At 43.1% G+C, this 22844-nt stretch overlaps 1 protein-coding gene across 7 annotated transcripts in view; it reads right to left on the bottom strand.

Annotated features, from left to right (window-relative positions):
* The window catches only part of LOC310922100 (5'-AMP-activated protein kinase catalytic subunit alpha-1-like), a 125215-nt gene that overhangs the window by 39340 nt on the left and 63031 nt on the right, over nt 1-22844 (bottom strand). For 5 of the 7 annotated variants that reach the window (XM_083882444.1, XM_083882445.1, XM_083882448.1 and 2 more), the window contains exons 3-8: nt 14854-14947; nt 13888-14032; nt 10210-10297; nt 9080-9304; nt 4379-4865; nt 3847-3973 (exon numbers count right to left, since the gene is read on the bottom strand). In XM_083882444.1, coding sequence (XP_083738570.1) covers nt 3847-3973; nt 4379-4865; nt 9080-9304; nt 10210-10297; nt 13888-14032; nt 14854-14947 — 1166 coding nt within the window. Of the gene's footprint in view, nt 1-2; nt 2394-3846; nt 3974-4378; nt 4866-9079; nt 9305-10209; nt 10298-13887; nt 14033-14853; nt 14948-15575; nt 15661-22844 lie in introns of those variants that run through there. The other 2 variants (XM_083882450.1, XM_083882446.1) reach the window with 2 other exon arrangements.

Genomic DNA, 22844 nt, shown 5'->3' with positions numbered 1-22844 from the left:
GGGACAATTGGAGAAAAGAGGAAAATTAATCATAGGAACAGCAAACTTCCCCTTTTCACACTTCCAATCTTGATCTTCTTAAATGTTGATTAATATATAAAACAGCTTTTGCAACTGTGTGTAGTTGATACAAAATAAAAGCTTATATGTACAGCAACAGAATTAAATGTCCTTATGCAAATTATTCTTGTGCTCTGAACTGTGCTCCAGGACTATCTGATCTAGTTCAGACCAGCACTCACCACATTTTTCATGAAGTAGTTCCAGTAGCTAATAGTTAAATAGATTTAGCTTAAACTTAAAACAGAAACACGACAGCATCATAAGGTTAAGTCAAATAAAAATTTGAACATGGTGTAGATGCTTTTTGATAGTATTTTATTTGCTTTCTTTCGATTTGGTTATTCATACTTTGTTATTTGTATTTCCTTATAATTCATTGATGCATTAAATGCTAGCATCTACATCCTTCATTTTTGGAAGTTTTTCCCTTTAATATGCATTTGGGCTGCAACAGTTTACTTCTAAGATGGAAGTATTTCTACCTCATACTGAAGATAATTTTCTGCTGAAGTATCTCTACTCTTACTTTAAATACTCAACATAGGTTTTGACTTGCACCTGTCACCAGAAAAAAGTTATTTCTAAGAGAAGTTAGTGAACACAGAAGAGATTGGGTTTTCACATCAAAGCTACTTTAAACTACAGTTTGTAAGAGGGATAGAGAATGGTTAGCTGTGGTGGAGGGAAAGTCAGACCAGCTTCACTGTTGGAAGAGAGATGCCAAATCCATGCCCTAGGCTTGTATTCCCTCAAGAGTTGAGGCCAGGACTGCAGCTGCCCAAGCTGCATGGCTCTAAGCAGTCATCTTCCCTTCAACAGGAATGGCATTTGTCTTATACTACAGTAGAGGTCAGTGCAGGAAAGTGATTAATGCCCTGTATCGAATACTACTAGATCTAAGCAAGCACTTGTATGGTTAGAAGGGACAAGGCAAGAATTGCATTGCCAAGTCAGATCAGGTTAACTGTCATGAGACTCAGCCTTAGTCATCCTATACTGTAATCCAGCCATATTCCAGTAAATCCTTTTTCCATGACACGTTTTCCTAGGCATATCATGTACACTATTGGCTATAAATAATTTGCTTTAGTCTACTATGCTCTTAAACAAGCATTATGGACAGTCTATATTTGCTCCTCCATTTCCAGGACTTGCAGTTTGTGCTAGTTTTCACTGGAATAGTTAGTTTTCTTCCTAGTAGCTAGCATGGGACTATGATTTGGATTTGCACTGAAACAGTGTGTGAAAATACAGGGATGGTTTTGTTATTGATAAGAAGAGCTTGCACAGCATCAAGGCCTTTTCTGCTTTTCATACCCCCCCTGCCAGTAAGTAGGCTGGGGGTGCACAAGAAGTTGGGACGGAACACAGCTGGGACAGCTGACCCCAACTGACCAAAGGGGTATTCCAGACCATATGACATCATGCTCAGCATATAAAGCTGAGGGAAGAAGAAGGAAGTGGAGGACATTTGGAGTGATGGCATTTGTCTTCCCAAGTAACTGTTATGTATGATGGAAATGGCTGAACACCTGCCTGCCCATGGGAAGGAGTGACCAAATTCCTTGTTTTCCTTTGCTTGCACATGTGGCTTTTGCTTTCTGTATTAAACTGTCTCTATCTCAACCCATGAGTTTTCTCAGTTTTCCCTTTTGATTGTCTCCCCCATTCTACCAGGGGAAAGTGAAGGAACAGCCGTGTGAGGCTTAGTTCCCAGCTGGTCTTAAACCACAACAGAGTTGTATGCTGTGTTACTGTCACTCTATAAAAGTTTTTTCTACAGATCTGTCCAACTGCTTTCAAGACTTCACTTACTGCAAGCATATGCCCATCTTAAATTTGTCTGCTCCTAGCATTGGTGGGTTGGACCTGGCTGACAGCTAAATCCCCAGCCAGCCCTTCATTCACTCCACCCTTCCTTCAGTGCAATGGAGGAAGAGAATTGGAAAGACAAAAGCAAGAAAACTCATAGATTGAGATAAACAGCTTACTAAGATGAAGGAACAAAGAAAAAAAAAGTGATGCAAAGGTAACCATGTGCCACCTCCTATAAGCATACTAACACACAGCCAGTCTCCGAACAATGGCTACCTTCCCCAAACTCCCATCCACTCAGGTTTTTTGCTAAGCATGACATCATATAGCATGATGTTGGAGATCAGACAGCTCCAGAAGCTGAACTGGGTAGCACTGCAGACCTTTTGGCCCTGGTAAAGTGAAAGCCGAGGGAAAGATAAACTCAAGGCAAGAACAGAAGTGAAGACATCATGTCTGGTCACTCTGACCCTCTGATGCTGACCGTTCTGACAAGGGAAGATACAAGGACTTTGCTGGTAAAAGAGATAACATAGGACATTACTAGCGTAAGAAGAATAATCAGAAGATTGTGTTTCTAAAGGGGACAGGGACAAAGGGGTTGGAGTGGAAAATTTTGTACTAACATAGTGACCTATAAATACTGGTGAACTTGAGTAATAAACTGGCTTTGCTTTGCTGGCATAAGCGAAGTCTGTGTCAGTCAATCCTCGCAGCATGACATATCACTTTGATTAAGCCAAGTCAGCAGTTCAGGTTATGTCCCCTCAAAACTTCTTATTCATCCCCAGCCTACTCATTGGGTGCACCACAGAGAGAAAACAAAAAGACTAGATACTATGCAAGTACTGTTCAGCAATAGCCAGAACACTGTTTTAGTCAGATCAAAACCACAGCACTATACCATCTACAATGAAGAAAGTTAACTCCATGTCCTGGGCTGACAGTGCTCTCTATCCCATATCGTGGACTCCTTTGTTATGTCTAACAGCTGTTTCCTTCCCTGTTAGCTGGGCGGGCACTGTCTGCTGGCTCTTCGCGTTGCTGCTTGGCTTCCTGGCTGTTAGTCTCGCATTGCTGCTCGCAATTTCTGCTATTTTCTTGCCCTTTCGTTCTTTTTTTTTCTTTCTTTCTTTCTGCCGCCTCTGTGCTCTGTTTGTTTGTTTTTTTCCTTTCCCTCTTTTCCCCTTCCCCTCCCCCCTTTAAGATTTAGGACCGGCACCCGGAGCTGATCTGGCTGGAGGAGTCCGAGGAGGATCTCCGGGGCTTGTGAAAGAAGCTCTGCGCCCTCCCCCTCACAGTAACCTGAGCTTTTTCTTTTCTTTTTTTTTCCCTTGTGTTGGGGGGTGTTTATTTATTTGTTAATAAACCAGTTTTTTCCACTTTTTGTTCGAGAGATTCCTTCCCAAACCCAGGGTTGGGGGAGGGGTGGTAGAGGTTTTGTTATTAGGGGATTCCTTGGAGGTTCTCCCCTAATTCAACCCAAACCAGAACACTCCATCTCAGCCAGATGCAGTACAGCAATGTACAGCTAAAGTCAAATCTGCATGCCTAAATGCCAAGCTTTATCTTCACTAGAAAAATATGTTCCCATACTTATTTCAGATCTAAATTAGTGTTTAAACTTGGGGATGAGGCCACAGAACCAGTTTAGGTTGATTTAAAACTCACCTCCAACAATCCTTCCCCTTTTGCACTAGCAATATTAGTGCTGGTGCAGACACAAAATGGAGCAATTTGAGAGTTGATATAGCTAAAAAGTGATTATTTAAGGAATGAAACAGCTAACCATCTGATCATAGGAACACTAGACAAGGAAGGAATAAAGAAACATTAATGCAGATCTAGTTTGGCTTAAACTAATAAAGGACAACAGTTACATCACTTATAAATAAGTAAGTTAAGACATGTTTGCATTTAAAATTATTCCCCTTACAAGTCCATTGACTTATGTAAGTCTTTACATACCATCAATGCTACGGAAGTCCAGTAAGTACGTCCTGCTATCCACCTGATACAACTGTAGACTCATTTTGGAATATGCACTTGTCACTGGATTCTTGCTTCGAACACGCAGATAGTATGGATTTACAACCTAGTACACAAGAGATTTGACTTAGCAACTCGAACTGTTTTAGAAGCACTGCACATTGTTATTCTTATTTCAACTCACTGGTGTTATCAGGTGATTTCAGGTTTACCTGTCAGAGCTTTTTTTTACCAACAAAAACACACCATAAAACACCCAAACAAAACGCCCCACTCAACATATTCCCAGAGCCCCAGTAGAAAGATTAAACACATTAGCAAGATTATTCCTGTCAGCATAAATAGCCTCCCCCCCCCAAACCCTTCCTGCACAGCAAACACAAGTAGTACAGGCACACAAGACAATTTTCCACAGCACAGGAGAACACAGTTTCATACTTCAAGGCTATGCAATTCCACAGCTCAAACAAAAATTTACTGTTATCTGCTATAAAGACCCTTTATTCTTTACCTTCCATTCATAATCCAGTTGTTTAATTGCTCGACAAACTTCAGCCATGATATCATTTGGTCTACTCTGACTCCGTATTCCCAAGTGCCACTTCGCTCTTCTTACACCTTGGTGTTTCGACTTCTGTGGATTCAGCTCATCAAGAGTATGGCGGGAACGTGGTGCTTCAGCTACTAAAAATGGCACTCTTTCAGGATGAGGTCGAGACAGATTGCGATCATCAAGAAAAGAATCCGGTGGGCTTGTAGCCAAGTAGAAGTCTTTGGCCTCATTCATTATTCTTCTATTATCTATAATGAGGTGATAAGCAACCACTAAAGGGTCCTGATGATTTTGGCTGTACAGACAACTTAGCACTTCTTCTTCAGTGCATTCAAACTTCTCACACACTTCTTTTAAGGCTTCATCATCAATCATAGTAGAACTATATGATGGGTCTTCAGGAAACAGGTACTTGGGAAGGTCCTGCTTAAACCATTCATGTTCTCTAGATTTAAAAATAAAATCTGAGTATATATATGCAAAGCAAGTCTTTTTATTATTAAATTATTTTTAAAATAAAATTATTCTTAGTCTATGCAAAAAAGACCAAGAGTTGTCAGTACAAGTCCCCTTCTGTGCAGCACAACAGTACATAATGAAAAGTAATCATCTCCTTCACAAGATTTTGCTAGACATTTTGCAGGAGACTGAAAATGTCTCTTTCCTCTAAGGGTTTCAACTACCTGATCATGAATAATATCTTTGTATAAGTAAACCAGCTTTTTATATAAATAGTTGTGGTTTTGGCATTGGGTTTGTAGTTAGTGGCAGTAAAAATAAAAAACAATTTTAGTTTTGAGATATTTTCAACTGAAATTTGTATGCTACCCAATCAAAGCTGTCCCTCCCCAAGTGCATACATAAGAATACCTAACAAATTAAAGAAATCTTGATATTGAATAGTTATTTTGGTAGATGTTTGAACACTGAAGTCACATGCTCCCCACCTCCAACAAGCTGCCTATGAGTTTTCCATTCAGAAAACCCCCTTGCTGTCTCTTCAAGCCTTAAAGAGTTGAGGGAAGGCTATGGAAGAGTTGATCTGTACCTCTTTACTAGTGTATCCATAGGCTAAGCATGAAAAGGAAATATATAGAAGGAACCAAATACTTAGGTTGCCCAATCATATGGGAAAAAAAAGTTTTGTGTGCCTAGAGTAAGCTGTTTAACTACTCAAAGGATATGACATGATGCTAATTTTATAAGTATCCTACTTTATAGCATAAAGACTTGCTACAGATTTAAGAGCAGTTATGTTGATCAAGCTCTAGTCAGTATAAGCCTGAGAACATGCCTCAGCACACTGCATTGAGCAAAATGTACTTTCACCATAAGAAAGCAATTAACTTAGAAGTAGAAAAAGTTTTTCCTATTTGACTATAAAGCACAGCTCTAGCTGAATAACTGAATATTTTGTTATTTGTTACAGTGGGCCTCTTTCTTTGCATGCACATACCACTAGAAAAAATAAGGTAGCCAATTAAACTCAAAAGTTTATCCTTTAACTGAGATGATGTCTCATAGCTAACAGGACAAAATTGTTCAGGATTCAAAAATCCATCCATGCTCTGTAGTCAACATTTTTCAACATATTTTTCTTATCACATATCTTTCAGACTTATTTAACATGATTTAGATGAACAGATAGGAAGTTAGTTTAAGTTTTACAATGTTTAGTTCTCAGTGCTTTGATTTCTGCAAGTCTTCTCAATGAGTTCTATGCCTCAGTCTTCAACAGCAAGTGCTCTAGCCACACCCCCCAAGTTAAGAAAGGGACTGGGAGAATGAAGACCCTAAGCCCACTGTAGAAAAATATCAGGTTCAACACCATGTAAGGAACCTGAATGCGCACAAGTACATGGGACCCAATTAGATTCATCTGCAGGTCCTGAGGGAGCTGGCAGAGAAAGTTGATAAGCCACTATCCATAATTTTTTAAAAATCGTGGCAGTCAGGTGAACTTCCCAAGCACTGGAAAAAAAGAAATATAACCCCCATTTTTAAAAAGGGGAAAGTGGAAGACCCAGGGTACTACTGCCCAGTCAGTCTCACTGCTGTGCCAGGCAAGATCATGGAGCAGATTCTCCTGGAAATTATGCTAAGGCACATGGAAAACAGAGGTGATTGGTAACAGCCAACATGGCTTTATAAAGGGGAAATCATGCCTGACAAATATGGTGGCCTTCTATGATGGGACTACAGCATTGGTGGATGGAGCAGAGCAACTGACATCGTCTGCCTGGACTTGTGCTAAGTGTTTGACACTGTCCCACATGACATCCTTGTCTCTAAATTGGAGAGAGATAGATTTGATGGATGGACCACACAATGGATATAGAACTGTCTGGATGGACACATGCAAAGAGCTGGGGTCAACAGCTCATTGTCCACATGGACACCAGTGGTGTCCCTTAGGGGTTGGTACTGGGGCCAATACTGTTCAACATCTTTGTCAACAACGTGGAGAGTGGGATCAAGGGCATCCTCAGCAAATTTGCTGATGACACCAAGCTGTGTGATGCAGTTGACACGATGGAGGGAAAGTGTAGGAGAATGGATTACAGGCAACCTCGCCTCTGATGAGTCACATCTATGTTAATTACCAAAAACAGCCTCGCCCTTAATAGGTCACAGTTATATCCAATAAGGATGAGTGTGATAAAAGGGTGGGTTGGATGGTCAGGGGAGGAACTGAAGAATCCTGAGGAACAAAGGAACCATCCAGAGGAAGGATGGACCAAACAGGGATTGACTAAATGGGAGAGAGTTGCTGCTGTGAGGGGTCTGCTGTGAGGTCAGTCTGGAGCTGCAGTTGGAGCCTGCAGTCAGTCTGCAAGGGAAGCCAACAGTGGGAGCTTGCTGTAGTCAGTCAGTGAGGAGTTGGAGTCAGGATGGCAGAGTTGTGGGGAAGAATAAACCAGGACCTTTTCACGCTGGTGAACAAGAGTGTGTGTCTTGTCTCATTACTATCTCTAATGCGAGCCCTGATGCGACAGGAAAGCATGCCATCCAGAGGGACCTTGCCATGCTTGAGAAGTGGGCCTGTGCAAACCTCATCAAGTTCAACAAAACAAAGTGCAAAGTCCTACACTTGGGTCAAAGCAATCCCAGGCACACCTACAGGATGGGCAGAGAAGTGATTGAGAGCAGCCCTGCAGAGAAGGACTTGGGGGTGATGAGTAATGAAAAACTCACCATGTGCCAGCAGTGAGCACTCACAGCCCAGAAAGCCAATGGAATCCTGGGCTGCATCCAAAGGACCGTGGCCAGCAGGGCGAGGGAGGTGATTCTGCCCCTCTATTCTGCTCTTGTGAGACCCTACCTGGAGTACTGCATTCAGGTCTGGTGTCCCCAACATAAGAAGGACATGGATTTGTTGGAGCAAGTCCAGAGGAGGGAGACTAACTTGATAAGAGAAATGGCGCACCTTCCTTATGAAGACAGGCTGAGAAAGTTGGGGCTACTCAGCCTGGAGACCTCACAGCACCTTCCAGTATCTGAAGGAGCCTACAGGGAAGCCAGAGAGGGACTCTTCGTTAAGAATTGTAGTGATAGGACAAGGAGTAATGGGTACAAATTGAAAGAGGGGAAACTTAGGTTAGATATTAGGAAGAAATTCTTTATTGTATGGGTGGTCAGGCACTGGGACAGGTTGCCCAGGGAGGTTGTGGATGCCCCATCCCTGGAAGTGTTCAAGGCCAGGTTGGATAAGGCGTAGAGCAACCTGGTCTGGTGGAAGGTATCCCTGCCCATGGCAGGGGGGTTGAAATTAGATGATCTTTAAGGTCCCTTCCAACCCTTTAATATTCTATGAAAGTACTTCCCATTTTAATGAAGTAGTAAGGGATATATGTAACACATTTTTTGTTTTACTGAAAGAACACCAACATTGCTAACTTGCTAACTTTCATTCCTAAAAGAGGAAGCATCTTCACTAAGGTAATATTTCAGAGCTCTCTCCTTAGAGCTTCTTACAAATAAAACAGGAATACCTAACTATGCTATTGCATAAAGCTACCTTTTTCTTTAATTCTACCCACTGTCCACTTGTCAGTGGTCACCCTCTCCATAATCCCATATCTTGAAATCTGGAGTCCATGATGGCTATCTCTAACTGCCAGCTTAAACTTATCAGTATTCTATGTAGCAATTGTCACTCATACACAGATTCATTTCAGGGTTTTCAAGCTAGAATAGTGAGTGCCATCTTATACATGGAATATTCAAGCTCAACAGATGATTTTGCTGAGTCTGCAGAAATATGAATAAAAGCAATAGTTATCAGGTTAGAGTCATAACTTCCCCTCGGACATTTACAATAAAAAACAGCAGTTCATATCAGCAAATATTTTTCTTGCCCAGAGAAGTCAATACAGTACAGTTTTTGCAAACCATTCTGCAGGTAAACAGGCTTGCTTTAGCAGTCTTAAATCTAGAATTTCTCAGAATTTTTATATGTTACATATATATTTGTTTTACTCTGACCGCCAATAGCCACAGGAGATCAGAGCTAGAGCTAAAGCCAAAAACCAGAAGTTGAATTTTTCATCTCAGACTATAAAACAGGGACAAGCTATATAAATGATTTCTTTGTTCTGCATATTTTCATTAAAATTACCATTCCAGCCTCCTCTGATCAGATATCAGTTAACATTTTACCTAATGTTTCTGATTGTTGCTCTCTTCATTGGATCTACTTGCAGCATGTGTTTCAGAAGACTAGATACAGATGGATTCAGGTATTGAGGGGTATAAAAGATACCATCACATATCTTCTTAAAAAGGGTTGGCACGTGATCATCATCAAATGGAAGTGTTCCACATAACAAAGCATAGAGAATAACTCCACTGCTCCAAATATCTACTTCTGGACCTGCATATAATCTGGGAAAAAAAGTTAAATATTAGCAATTTGTGCTTAATATATTTAAATAGATTTTTTTTCTACATTCTTAAATTGTATCGTGTTCATCAAGAGTATATGAACTTTGGACAACTAATCTGCAATTACTATACCATTCAGTGCTATGCTTTGAACTCTAGTGTCTTTCTTCTTCACATATTTAACAGAAACTAGAAAAGTACTTTGTTTTCCTCTCTATTGTATAAAAATAATCCCCAGATACAATTTAAGATAATGGCAAACTGAAAGAAACTTTCACCTACTACCAAGAAAGCCCATGTTATACACTGCTATCACTGAGTGCAATCTATGTAGGCATCTAGCCTCCAAGTCTTGGAGGCTAAGAAGTTTAAGACAAGTTCACATAGCAGAACTTGTCACATCTTCTATGCTACTGCATGAATAAAACACACATTTGGCCTCCAATCAGCAAAAGATATTAAGGTGGGTAGCTGAAAGCAGCATATTTGACAATCACTGAGTAAATTCAGACTGAATATAGATTCTACAGCAGATATTTAATTGCTACTCAACTTCACAGTAGACTTTGCCTGTATTTCTATCTGTACCTCTACTTCCAAGATGTGAGCTGTAAATGAGATTTTAAAACAAATTCAGGAACACTGTACACAGTACACACTGGATTTGGGACATCAGACATCACCTCCACCTTACAAAAACTATTTAAAGCTACATCAAAGTCTTAAATATTTATGAAAAAATATCAAGGCAGTTAAGAGTTCAGCCCACAATTTCTTAGTATAAAGCTTGTGAATGACACTATTTTGTAGCCTTTAGAATTAAGCAGCAAAAGGACTGAAGTACATGCCCACATGCATTCAATAGAAAAGAAGTTCATACATGCATCCAATAGAAAAGAAACTACCTTCCTGAAATTACTTCTGGAGCAGCATAGTTAGGGGAACCACAGCTTGTTCTTAAAAATTCTCCATCTGACATCATATTTGATAGACCTGAAAGTATACAAGAGTAACTACTAAAGATTCACAGAGCAAAGTGATTTCATACTGCATATACCACCTAGAAAAAAATCGCTGATAATTCAAATTAAAAAGTTAACTAATTTATCTCAGTAAGGAGGCAAAATTGTTTGGAGTGATTAAAATTTTTATATGAGAATGACACATGATCCTGCATTTAGTTTACCAGAAACTTGAGTAACATCAATCCATTACTGCACACAACCTAGGAATGTTCGAAAACATTAATTCCAAGACAAAAACTAATCCATTCTGGATTACACAAGCATGATAGAGAACAAAGCTGCTCTAAAGGAGAGAGCAACATAGTAATATAGGATTTTGGTCATTAACAAGAAAGTGTCTTAAAAACCATATTCGCTTCTAAATGCCAAAGTGGAAGATGCTACCACAGAATTGCCTAAAATTCTTTAAGAGGTTATATAGAATAAGGGAACTGAGGACTGCACACAGCCTTGCCACAATTTAGACACCAACACTGCTTCAACTGGTTTCCGAAACACTGCAGTTTAAAAATCAAGCTATACAAAATACTATTAGTGATTAAAGTGTGCTTTAGAACTAGGCCATCCTCATTCACCAGCCTCTGGCATGCCCCATGATCAGTAAAGAATTAGCACTTCTAGAATAGCTATGTAAAGTATCTTCTAGTTTCCTCAGTGAAGGCTGCATAATCAAAATCAGTTCAGGCCAGAGAACTCAGCCAGAAATTATGCCCTTACTGGGAGGGAAGAAGATGAAAGAACACAGCTAGGCTATTTTTCATACTTGCACCCACATATTTGAACACCATGCTTTTAAGTTATACTTAGAATACTCAGCATTACCTAGCATCTTTCAGTCACCTCCAAGTGTTTTTCAAGGGCAAGTATTTTCTACTACACCTACAAGACTATGAATACCTTACTGTGTTAGTTTAGCACAGATGGTGAGGTGCAATTGGTGGTTTCCTTTGAATTGACAACCAAAATAGCCAGTTGCATGCAGGGATACACCTCTGGGAAACACACAGCCTTAAAGTTAGAAGGAAGCCTGGGATCTCTCTCTCTTCCTTCCGCCTTCACAAGAGGTAAGGCAGTCCCGGCTCTCTCCTTTGGAGGGGCCCGGGCCTTCATGGGAGGCCTGCCTGGCCCGGTGACTTCCAGGCCGAGGGAGGGGATGATGTGCCTCCGTCCCGTCCCGGATCTGTTTTTAGCAGCTGGAAACACCCTGCCGCTCCCTCTATGGGGGGGGGGGGCTGGCCTGAGGCCTTCCCGTGGGCCTGAGCCCTTTCCCCCAGCAGGGGGAGAGGAGCCTGCAGCCTGTGGCCGCTCCAAGCTGGACCCACCCTGAAGGAGACAGAGGGGTGAGGGCAAGGAGCCTTTCATCAGCTGGGCTGCTCCGAAATCTGCCTGAGTTTTCCCCCATTCCTGCGGCCTTTGAAAATCAGGCCTGGGCAAGTTTCAACTCTTTCCTGCCAACGTGAAGCTTTTAAGACTTAGCTCTTCCCGGAGAGAGAGAAGAGAGACAGAGTAAACATAGAGAGGACCCGGCATACCAGTCAGATGGAGAGAGTGAGTGAAAGATTAATTAGAAGGATGAAGGAGTTGCCTGCTGGCTGGACTTTCTTGTTTGAGCTATGGAAATGAACTCTGATGGTAGATTGTCCTTTAAATAATGGAAAAAATATGCATTTGGGGAGATGATTTGTGGATTTTTGAGCAAAGGTGTTTGTGATGGACTGTATGAGAAGCTCCCCCACCAGTGAAAGAAGTGAGAAGATATCTCTGTTCCTTGAGATGAGAAATCCTTTGCCTTTGAAGTTGCTTATCTTTAAAAGGTGACACCCCAGATGCCTGAGTTCCATGACCCATAAGCAGCTTGGGCAACTGCTAATGGGAGGAGACCACATGGAAGCAGGCTTTCCCCGGGCGGCTGTTTCTGTGAGAGTTCCAATCCACAAGAGAACTTTGCTAGGTTGTCAGTGGGAGGATTCCATGGTAAACAAGAGACTCCTCTCCTGAAGAATTGATGAAAGACTATAATCAAATGGTGAAACTGACTGAATGTCACAGGTTTTGTCTCTATGTTGTTTGTAGGAAAGTGAACACTTGTGGGAGGAGGAGAAGGGTTTTGAAAGTTTCTTTCTTTCTTTCTTTCTTTCTTTCTTTCTTTCTTTCTTTCTTTCTTTTTCTTTCTTTCTTTCTTTTCCTTTCTTTCTTTCTTTTCCTTAGTGTGTGTTAATAAACTATCTGTTTACTTTTAAGTTGAGCCTGTTTTGCCTTTTTCTCCCAAAATTCTATTTCCCAGTTGGTAAATAAAATTTGGCGAACGTGAACCCACCACACTTACTATGCTTATGTGTTCGGGTTTCCCAATACAGACAGTTCCAAGAACTAGCTACTGGTCCTCACAGCAGCTGTGTTAAACAGCTTGTATAAACAATTAAACTATCTGATTACTTAGGCAGCTATATAGCTAAAAGCACAGGAGTTTGCAAAACTGTTCTTATTTTACCTTTTATGCTTTAATTACATTTTTCGATCACATCTGTAGTTTTTTAAGTGAAATTAGAGCAGTTTCTTAGAAGTAGTGTATTTTACTAGAGCAATGTAGTTCTTAAATATGATGAACTTTCCCTGCACTGTACTTACAAGAGAGCTAAGCATCTGCATTTTAGAGATAAAGAAACAGACAATAAGAGAGTCAGTTTTGAAGTGGCAAGGTGGGGAACTAAGTCAGTTTAGCATTATTAGAGAAAATATTAAGCAAGACCAAACAAGACAGTTCACAATTGCACTCAGTCACAGAAAACACCTGACTTAAAGAGAAAGCTTTAAAGAAAAATAAATTCTACACCATTTTGGATTACATTCAGATTTTCTTGTATTATGTCTTACCATCAGGATATTCAAGTATACACATTTAATTATTTCCCATATATCCTGGGGTAATGTTATTTTATTCCATATCTACCTGTGCCCAAAACTTGTTACTGTGTCTTTAAGAACTGGCAGTGCAGCCGGGGGGGGGGGGGGGGGGGGGGTTTGAGGGAGCTTTTAAAGTCTGTTGGAATGAGCAGCTGGCCTCCTTTTGCCATATGGTTTTTGCTTTGCTGGCTGTTTGGGCTTTGCTTAGGTGGAGTTTTTTTCCATTTTGGGTTCTCTTTTCATTTTGTTTTTCCTTGTCTCAGAGACACTGCAGTTAGCGGTTTTGAGCTGCCTTAGAGTGAATTCCGCAGCTGCCTGTCTGCAGCCAGGGCATGGAAGGGACAGTAGCAGAGGTCCAAGTCGCTGGTGGCTTGTCAGCAGCGCCCAGCCAAGGAGAAAAAACTATTGAAGTGGAGGCTTTAGCAAAAGCTGTTACGAAAGAGAGAAAGGTAGGAGCTCTGCATCAAAAGTGGTTGTTTTGGGTTTGCAACTGTAGCCACTCATAAGGACTGCATTTCGCAATTAGAAATGTGAACTTTGCAAACTGCCAGCAGTGAGAAAAGCGAGCGGGGTCCTGGGGTCGGGCCAGGATCTAAATTAACAGGATCTCAATAACACCAGAAACATGATCAGATATAAAATAGCAATGCTTACCAAAATCAGCTATCTTGGCATTCAAGTGTGCATCAAGCAGCACATTTTCAGGCTTCAGATCTCTATGTACTACCATATGCCTGTGACAGTAATCCACACCAGAAAGGATTTGCTGGAACAGACGTCTACTTTCCTTTTCATCAAGCTAAGACAAACAAAGGTTTTAAACAATTTTGAGAGAGTGGAAGGATAACTTGATTTCCTCTATATGAATTGAAGGAAACTTTCCAATGACCAAAAGTTATCATTTATAGTTTTGATACTTTATACAGTAGATGTTATATACTCAGTAATTAGAAATATTAGCACCCAAACATTAATTTTGTCTAATTAGAATATCAATGAACTTTGATGTTTAGGCATGGTATACGATTGAAGTTGACAAAAGCTGATGACAGTATATAAGTGATAAATTTTGGATGCTGCTTATGCTCCTATTAACAGCTCGCCCTAAACAGCAGACTTAACTGGGTATTTCCTATAAACACACCCTAATCCATGTCAAAGTTTGCTCAGTCTAACAACTAACTAAAAGTATCCTGGCTATCTAGACGGTTTGTCAAAAGTGACTTTAGGACTTTCACAGAAACCAATCTATTAGTAGAAGAGGGTAATAAGGGCACAACAGTAGCTTTTCAATAATAGTTTATACTGAAGAAAGTTTTCAGCTACTCCAACTGGGTAACATATCGATCCAGTTTGTACACAGTAATTGTAAATTAACATATCAGTATCATTTATTCTTCAGTAGAGTGGAAAATGCTACAAAGTCATACATAAAGATGTGAAACATGTTAATATATAACCATTTTTATTTTCAAAACAAGATATAGTCATAAGGTATATTTTAATTGCTAACCGCAAAATTAATGCTGAATACATAAACAAACCTTCATTTAACAGGAAGGTTGCAAAAGCAATAACAGAATGCAAGTCATTGATTTGTAGAGTTGGACTACTTCTTACCCTTCCATTTTTACAGATATAATCAAACAGTTCTCCTCCTGAAACATATTCCATCACCATGAAAATGTCAGTTGGTGTACTGATGACCTGGTACCTGATAAGAATAAGTATCTGTTAGTCTATGCATTCAGTAAAAGCGGCTAGTTACATTTAGTTAAAACCAAAGTTGTGCAAAGAGTCATAAAAGTATACTTTAAAAAAATTAACAGCCCATTTACAGCTACTGGAATGATATTTTTCAGAAGCTATTTCCTCTCCTTTCACTATGTGATACCATCATTGCCAAGACTACCAGGGAATTTGTACTTCCCATGAGGAAGATCAGTCTTTGTACTTGCAGAGGACTATTCTCAGTCCAAATGTTTTCTGTGAAGCCATATACTGTGCTGTCTCACAGACATTTTAGTGTAATGAGGAAGGGATTCAAAAGGACTTTGCTAAGGTCTCAAAAAGCACATACCCTTCAACTTTAACAGGAAAAACCCCCTTGCCTTGTCCTAAATAAACTATATTTCAAGACTTAAAAAAATACTCATGATGATTGAGAGCAATTATCTTTTACAAAGACACCTAAATTTGTCATTTGTATTTAAGAGGATTAACATCTTGATTATCATATTTTTATCACTATACTTTAAATTTAGCTTTGAGGTTTTGAAAAAAACTAGTTTATGGTCAAATTCTCCACTTAGGAGATTGATATGTTTTCTACATATCCTTACCTAAAGGTTGTTTAATTTTTTTGTCTCCTTACAGCAGTCAGAAGTGACCAATTTTAATATAGCAAGAAAATGCACACCGATAAACCTGCGGTCAAAAAATTCAGATACTTTATTAAGAAGACAGGAGGTAGCAATTAGATGAAAATGAATGTTTCAAGGTATTACACTTAAGCATACAAATATCCCAATTGTAAAAAAATAATTAAATTCACACATACACTACAGAAATTAAATGTTCTTCCAAATGCTGATTCTAAGACAAAGGGAAAAAACAGACACGCTCCAGCTAACAGAGAAGTTTTTCTTGACAGCAATGAGTTCAGACTATCCAGGTGAATGTATGTATGCACATATATGTGTGCATGTATCTATTCTAAAAGCTTAGCACTGTAGTGTAACATTCTGAAGTGGTTTGAAAGCAAAACCAGTGAGAGACTCCCAGTCAGAAATACAATTTAATAGAAAGAAGGTAAAATAAAATAAAAAGCAATAGTACAGAAGACCCCTGACAGAGTCAGAATACAACCTGACACCCTGTTAAGGTGGTGGTAGCAGTCCAGATGAAGTGACCTCGTTGAGGCAGTGATCCCATAGAAAGGTCTGGTAGCTCTTGTCCACTGGGAATCCAGTAGGTAAGGGCTGTTTGTATTGTCCCAAATCCCAGATTATATCCAGGTGGGAATTTTTGGCTCCTCCCTCTGGGCGGAGCATCTCACAATGGGATGATAACTTTCTATGAGTCATGAAGTGGGTCCTTGATGGCCCATTAAACAGAGATTACTCCTGAAGGGAGTTACCTATGAGTCATGGGCCAGGCATTGATGGGCCATTAACAGAAGATAGCCCAGAGGGAGGGGGCCTGGGAAAACACTGTCCCACCTGATTTCAACAGCTCATGAAGATGGTGATAGAATAAATACTTTGTGTACATCCTACACTGAAACCCAGGACACATTCCAATAATCTGAATACTATTCTGAAGGAGTTATCTTCAAAGTTAACTTACCTAACATCTTATAGTCCAAGATGTTTTACCTTTACTAGATTTCTCTCAAATACCTTGGTTGAAAGTATGTCCTGTACTTGAACATTCTGAAGTCATCACTAAGACATGCTACAGAAATAATATTGTAATCCTTTTAATCCAAAAGCTACAGTGCAACCTCATTTCTAACACCCCTACTGTTAATGACCTTTTCCATAGTTGTGAAATTGACAAGCTCTATGCTTCAGGCAAACATGAGCAAGTTTATATTTTAGATCTTCACAATCATTCACAGAGACAGAATCACACACAGAGAATCACTAGGTTGGAAGAGACCTTCAAGATCATCGAGTCCAATCCAGCCTTAACACCTCAACTAAACCATGGCACTGAGTGCCACATCCAATCTTTTTTTAAACACATCCAGGGATGGTGACTCCACCACCTCCCCAGGCAGACCATTCCACCCTTTCTGTTAAAAAAATTTGCCTAATATCCAACCTATATTTCCCTTGGCACAGCTTTAGACTGTGTCCTCTTGTTCTGTCAGTTGCTGCCTGGAGAAAGACCAATCCCTAACTGACTACGACCACCTTTCAGGAAGTTGTAGAGTGATAAGGTCACCTCTGAGTCTCCTTTTCTCCAGGCTAAACAACCCCAGATCCCTCAGTTGTTCCTCATAGGACTTGTGCTCCAAGCCCCTCACCAACCTTGTTGCCCTCCTCTGGACACGTTCAAGCATCTCAATGACCTTCCTAAACTGAGGGGCCCAGAACTGGACACAGCAATCAAAGTGCTGAGTACAGGGGGAGAATGACCTCCCTGCTCCTGTTGGCCCCACTATTCCTGATCCAGGCCAGGTGCCATTGGCCTTCTTGGCCACCAGGGCACTCTGCTGGCTCATGTTCAGTTGGCTGTCAACCAGTACCCCCAGGTCCCTTTCTGCCTGGGCACTGTCCAGCCACACCGTCCCCAGCCTATAATGTTGCAGGGAGTTATTGTGGCCAAAATGCAGGACTCAGCACTTGGACTCTGTTCATCCATCCAACTGTTCAGGTCTCTCTGCAGAGTCCTCCTACCTTCCAACAGATCGACACAGGCACCCAGCTTGGTGTTGTCTGCAAATTTACTAATGAAAGACTCAATACCCTCATCCATGTAATCAGTAAAAATATTGAATAAAACTGGCCCCAGCACAGAGCCCTGAGGGACACCACTGGTGACTGGCTGACAGCTGGATGCAGCACTGTTCACCACCACTCTCTGGGCCCAGCCATCCAGCCAGTTCTTAATCCAGCAAAGAGTGCTCCTGTCCAACCCACGGACTGCCAGCTTTTCCAAGAGTATGCTGTGGGAGTGTCCTGGTTTAGGACAAATTTCGGAGGAAGCCTCCAAAGGGGGTTCCTCTGGAAAAGCAAACCCAAACAGCTCCTCCCACCAGCCGGTCCAGGAAAAGAACTTCCTCGGAGAAAAGTGGAAAAAACTATTTACTTAACAAACAAAATGCCCACAAACACAGAGAATGAATAATGTGAAACAGTAAAACCTCTTGCCACTCCGAAGAGAGATAGCAAAATTGAGGAAGTCCTTGCCGTGGGTGCAGCTCAGCTCTCTCAGTCTCTTATCAGTCCCAGTCCCTTCGGTGCTGGAAAGTGCTGTCCAGTGGCCCCAGTGGGCCGCAGGCAGGAGATCCCAGTATCTCTCTGGGTTTTTCAGTCTGGAGCAGGTTTAAACAGTCCCAAGAAAAAGGAAAAAAAACAGTCCAGGGAACTTCTCTGCCTCAGCTAGCTAAAACTAACTAAAAGCAAAAAAAATCTCTGTCCAGGTGTTGTCCATGCTTCAGACTAACAACACCGTCCCAAGAAAAAAATGCAGAGGAGTGAACACTGTTTCTCTAAACAAACTGCTCCCTTCTTCTTTCCCTGCTTCACTCTCAGAACCAGTCTTAAAGGCAAAGAAGTCAATATACAGCACAAACAGAACAGATGACTGGGGATACAAGCATCATAAAGTCACCCTAGGAAAGGGAGACAGTGTCAAAGGCCTTGCTGAAGTCCAAATAGACAACATCCACAGCCTTTCCCGCATGCACCAGGTGGGTCACCTGTTCATAAAAGGTGTCACTTTGATTTTTTCAGCCTTCTGATGTTTACACTTTGTACTGGAGTTTTCTCACACATTGTAACATAAACAAAGAGTGATGTTTTGTAAACTGTTCATTCTTTCCTGGGGGAATTAAAAATTGATGGACTTCTAGGTTGACCAGTGGGGTCAAAGAGGTGTCAACCTCATGGTCCAATCCCTGATCAAACTGCAAAACCTATTAAAATCCTAATCCCAAAAAAACCTTTCTTCTTTCTCGTTCTCACAACCTGATGGTGTGAGTGTGATCTTTTCGTGTCCATCTGGCAACATCTGGTGACCCATGTGAGGAACTGCAGCCTGTGGATCGTGGTAAGGTGCTGTGAGCCACTGTTCTGAGGTTAAGAGGTTTATTTGTAGCCTTTGCAAAAAGGATAATCCCTGTATCCTCCGGAGATGACATTTTAGTGCTGGACCTTTGGCAAAACTTGCTGAGCAGAAGCAGGCTTCCGTTTCTGGGGATGAATTTCAGCATTTGTATTTTTATGAAAAGGACCACAGCTTCTTTCGTATCGCCGAGAAAGCTATTTCGAGAGAAAATTGGAGTCAGTTTGGTGATTTCTTGCTCCAGATTTTGTCTGCAGGCTACGATGCAGATGTGATGGAGTTGGTGATGTTCTGTAAACAGTGTGACAATGTCTTGAGAAGTTATGGGAGCTCAGAGGCTCCTGTGAGTGTCTGCGATTCTCCTGGAGAGTTTTCCAGCTTGGACGCTGAGGCTGAGAGGGAAAAAGAACCCCTCTCGGAAGCTGAGGCAGATTTCGAATCCGGGTGCAGGGCAGAGCCCACCCCCCAGGACGCCGCGCTGGGGGATGTTTCCGTCCCTGGCAGCGGGTTCAGTTCTCTGGGGGTGGATGGGGCTCCCAGCCAGCTGGTCCCGGCCGACAGGTGGGCAGGGGCCTGCAGGCGCCTGGGGGTCCCATGCAGTCAGCTGTGCCAACCCCACCCCTCCCTGCACCCAGGAGGTGGAAGAGCAGGGAGGAGCTGCCCTCCCTCTGCACCTTCCCGGTGATGGGGGGGGGGAGGCGCTAGCTCGACCTGCACCTCTGTTGGAGCCCGATGCTTTCACAACTCAATGCCCACACTGTGGCATTGCCACCAAATACCCCCTCGGGACAGCAGGCGCGGAGTTGAGTCTGTGCGATGGTGGGGCGGCGGCGGGACTCCCACCGGGGCAACCGTGCCTGGCTCTGCGCTAGCTGCTGAGCCTGCATGGGCCCCGGAGGACAGAGTTCTGATCAATTTGATATCGGACCCAGTCCCAGTGGTCTGTCCCACCCCGCGCTGAGCGGACGGCGCCCCCTGCGGGTTACTGCATCACAGGCAGGACTCTGCTAGGCCCGGTGCTGGCTGCTCCCCCTCCTGCACTGGCCCTGCTGGGCGTGGCAGGTGACGCTGCTTGCGGCAGAAGGGCTGCCCCGCCAGGACCCGTGGCTGGTCCGGCCCCGCCGCCATTGCCTTCCATGAACGATGGGTCTGCGGCGAGTGCTGGCCTTGCAGTGTTCACTTTTAGCGCAGACGGGGACACAGTCACCTTGAGGTTGGTGCCTCCCTGGGGCAGAGGGTCCCGAGGTGGGTCTTTTTCAGCTGGTTTGTGGACTTTACCCCATGTCAGGTGACTGTACGTCCAAGAGATCATACGAGGTTTTGGGGGGACATGAAAGCCAAAGTCGAGGAGATGAGTGACTGTGACTCGGCACGGTGCCTCCTGGAGGGTGGAGATGGATTTTCTAGCCCTGCTGGTGCTGCAGGTACCGTGATATCAGGTGAGGTTAAGGTACCTCCCAGTCAGGCATCTGCTCCTTTCCCTGTGGAGTCCACGGGATGGGGTGTAGCAGGTGCAGATGCCTTCCCAGGAGGTTATCAGGCATTCCCTGTGATTCGGGGTGCAATTGCTAACACCCATCAAGCTTTGTCGTGGAAACCCATCAAGCTTTGTCGTGGAAAGCCCTGATGGATCTCCGTGATAGGGTTGGTAAATATGGACTAGGGTCTAGTGAAGTCATGCAGGTGCTTTGAGTTTTTAATGCTGATACACTGCCACCCTATGATATCTGGTGTTTGGCTCATGCTCTTTTTCAGCCTGTTGAATATGACATCTTTGAGTCCAAATGGACTCAGTTGGCACGCAGAGTTGTGGCGCAGAATACCGTGTTGGGTCAGTGTGATCCCAGGCATGTGATTGGAATGGATGAGCTGCTGGGTACGGGCAACATTGCTGATCTTAATAGGCAGGTTGCCCTTGACCCTCTTGTGTTAGTGCAGTGCCAAGAAACGGGCATGGCAGCACTGCTTTGAACCATAGAAATGGCTGCTCCAAATGAGTCTTTTGTGACTGTTGTCCAGGGGGCTGAGGAACCCTTTCTGCAATTTGCAGGGAGGCTGACTGCCTCTGTGGAGAGGCAAATGGAGGATCTGACTGCAAGGACGCTTTTACTCAAACACCTTGCAAGAAGCAACTGTAATGCAGATTGTAGGAAGATAATTGAGGCCTTACCAGGCGATCCTTCTGTATCGCAAATGGCAGAGGCCTGTGCAAAGGTAGGCACCACAGGTTGTAAGGTGGCTGCCGTGGCTACTGCTCTGCAGCTGGCCTGGAACTGGCAGCAGGGCAGGCAGCGAAAGCAGGGAAATGCTCAGGCCAGCAAGAAACAGGGAAAGAAAGTACAGAGGGTGACAACTCCCTTGATTTTGTGTGGTCGGTGTGGAAGGCCGAATCATACCGCGAATGTCTGTAAGGCGACAGTTCATGTTAATGGTCAGCTTTTGTCGAGCTCAGAAAACGGGAAGCGGAGCGTGAGGGGGAGACGTGCCCAGACACAAGCCTCTCTCCAAGCTCCGTAGCCGATGGAGGTCTGCTTGGCCAGCTTACAGCCAGCACCAGTGGCTCAGCAGGTCTCGATGTCTGCACAGCAGGTACTGTCATCTTAGGCTCTTGAGTGCACAAAGTTTCCTTGGATGCCTTTGGTCCCTTGGGTGATGGCATGAGTGCTTTCCTTATGGGGAGATCTAGTGCCATCTCTCAGGGTATCATTGTGTATGGGGGGACTCATTAATGCGGATTTCATGGGACAGATTTATGCCATAGTTTCCACACTCACTCCCCCATTGCTATCTCCGAAGGAACCAGAATTGCTCAACTTGTGCCTTTTAAGTCTTCTGTTTGCAGAGCAGAGAACTGGTTGCGGGGAGACGGCGGCTTTGGATCTACTGGGCTGCCTCAGGTCCACTGGACCATTGTCATGACCAAAGAACATCCTGAGAAGGTATGTACCCTATCCATCCCTGGTGCAACACTGCCAGAGATCCACCTCTGTGGGATCCTTGACACTGGCACAGACATCACAATCGTTTCCCTTGTTGCTTGGCCCCTGGAGTGGCCTTTGGATCCGGTGCAGACGTCTATTGTGGGGTCGGCAGGAATGGCGCAATGCTGCGTGAGCCAGAGGCCTGTGATGATCATGAACCCAGAGGGACAGACGGTCATGGTGTGGCCTCATGTCACAATTGAAGCTCGTGCCAATCTCTGGGGGAGGGATCTTCTGGCCGTGTGGGGGGTGCGCATCGGGATGGATTTTTGATGGGGACCACTGTAATGAAGGGTGCAGAGTGTCCTACACCTCCTATACGGTGGCTGGTGGAAAAACACATCTGGGAGAACCAGTGGTCCCTCCCTCAAGACAAATTAGTCGCCCTTCATAACTTGGTTCAGGAGCAGTTGGACCAGGGTCATCTCAAGCCTTCTACCAGTCCCTGGAACACTCCTGTCTTCTGCATCAAGAAGAAATCTGGGAAATGGAGGTTGTTACAAGACCTCCGGAAGGTCAATGCCATGATGGAAAGCATGGGGATGTTACAGGCTGGTATTGCCATCGCCCACCATGCTTCCTGCAGATTGTCCGATCCTCATTGTGGATCTGAAGGATTGTTTTTTTAAAATTCTTTTGCATCCTGATGACAGACGGAAATTCGCTTTCTTGGGGCCAGCAATCAACAATGCTGAGCCTGCACAGAGATATCAATAGAGGGTTTTGCCCCAGGGGTGTCGGAACTCCCCAGCCATATGCCAAAGGTATGTGGCTCAAGCCTTGTCTGGAGTTCGCAAGCAGTTTCCCGATGCACATTTTTATCACTACATGGAT

This window comes from Zosterops lateralis (genome assembly GCF_965231275.1).
Source record: "Zosterops lateralis genome assembly, chromosome: W".
Taxonomy (NCBI): domain Eukaryota; kingdom Metazoa; phylum Chordata; class Aves; order Passeriformes; family Zosteropidae; genus Zosterops; species Zosterops lateralis.
This window is presented reverse-complemented; position numbering and strand designations above follow the sequence as displayed.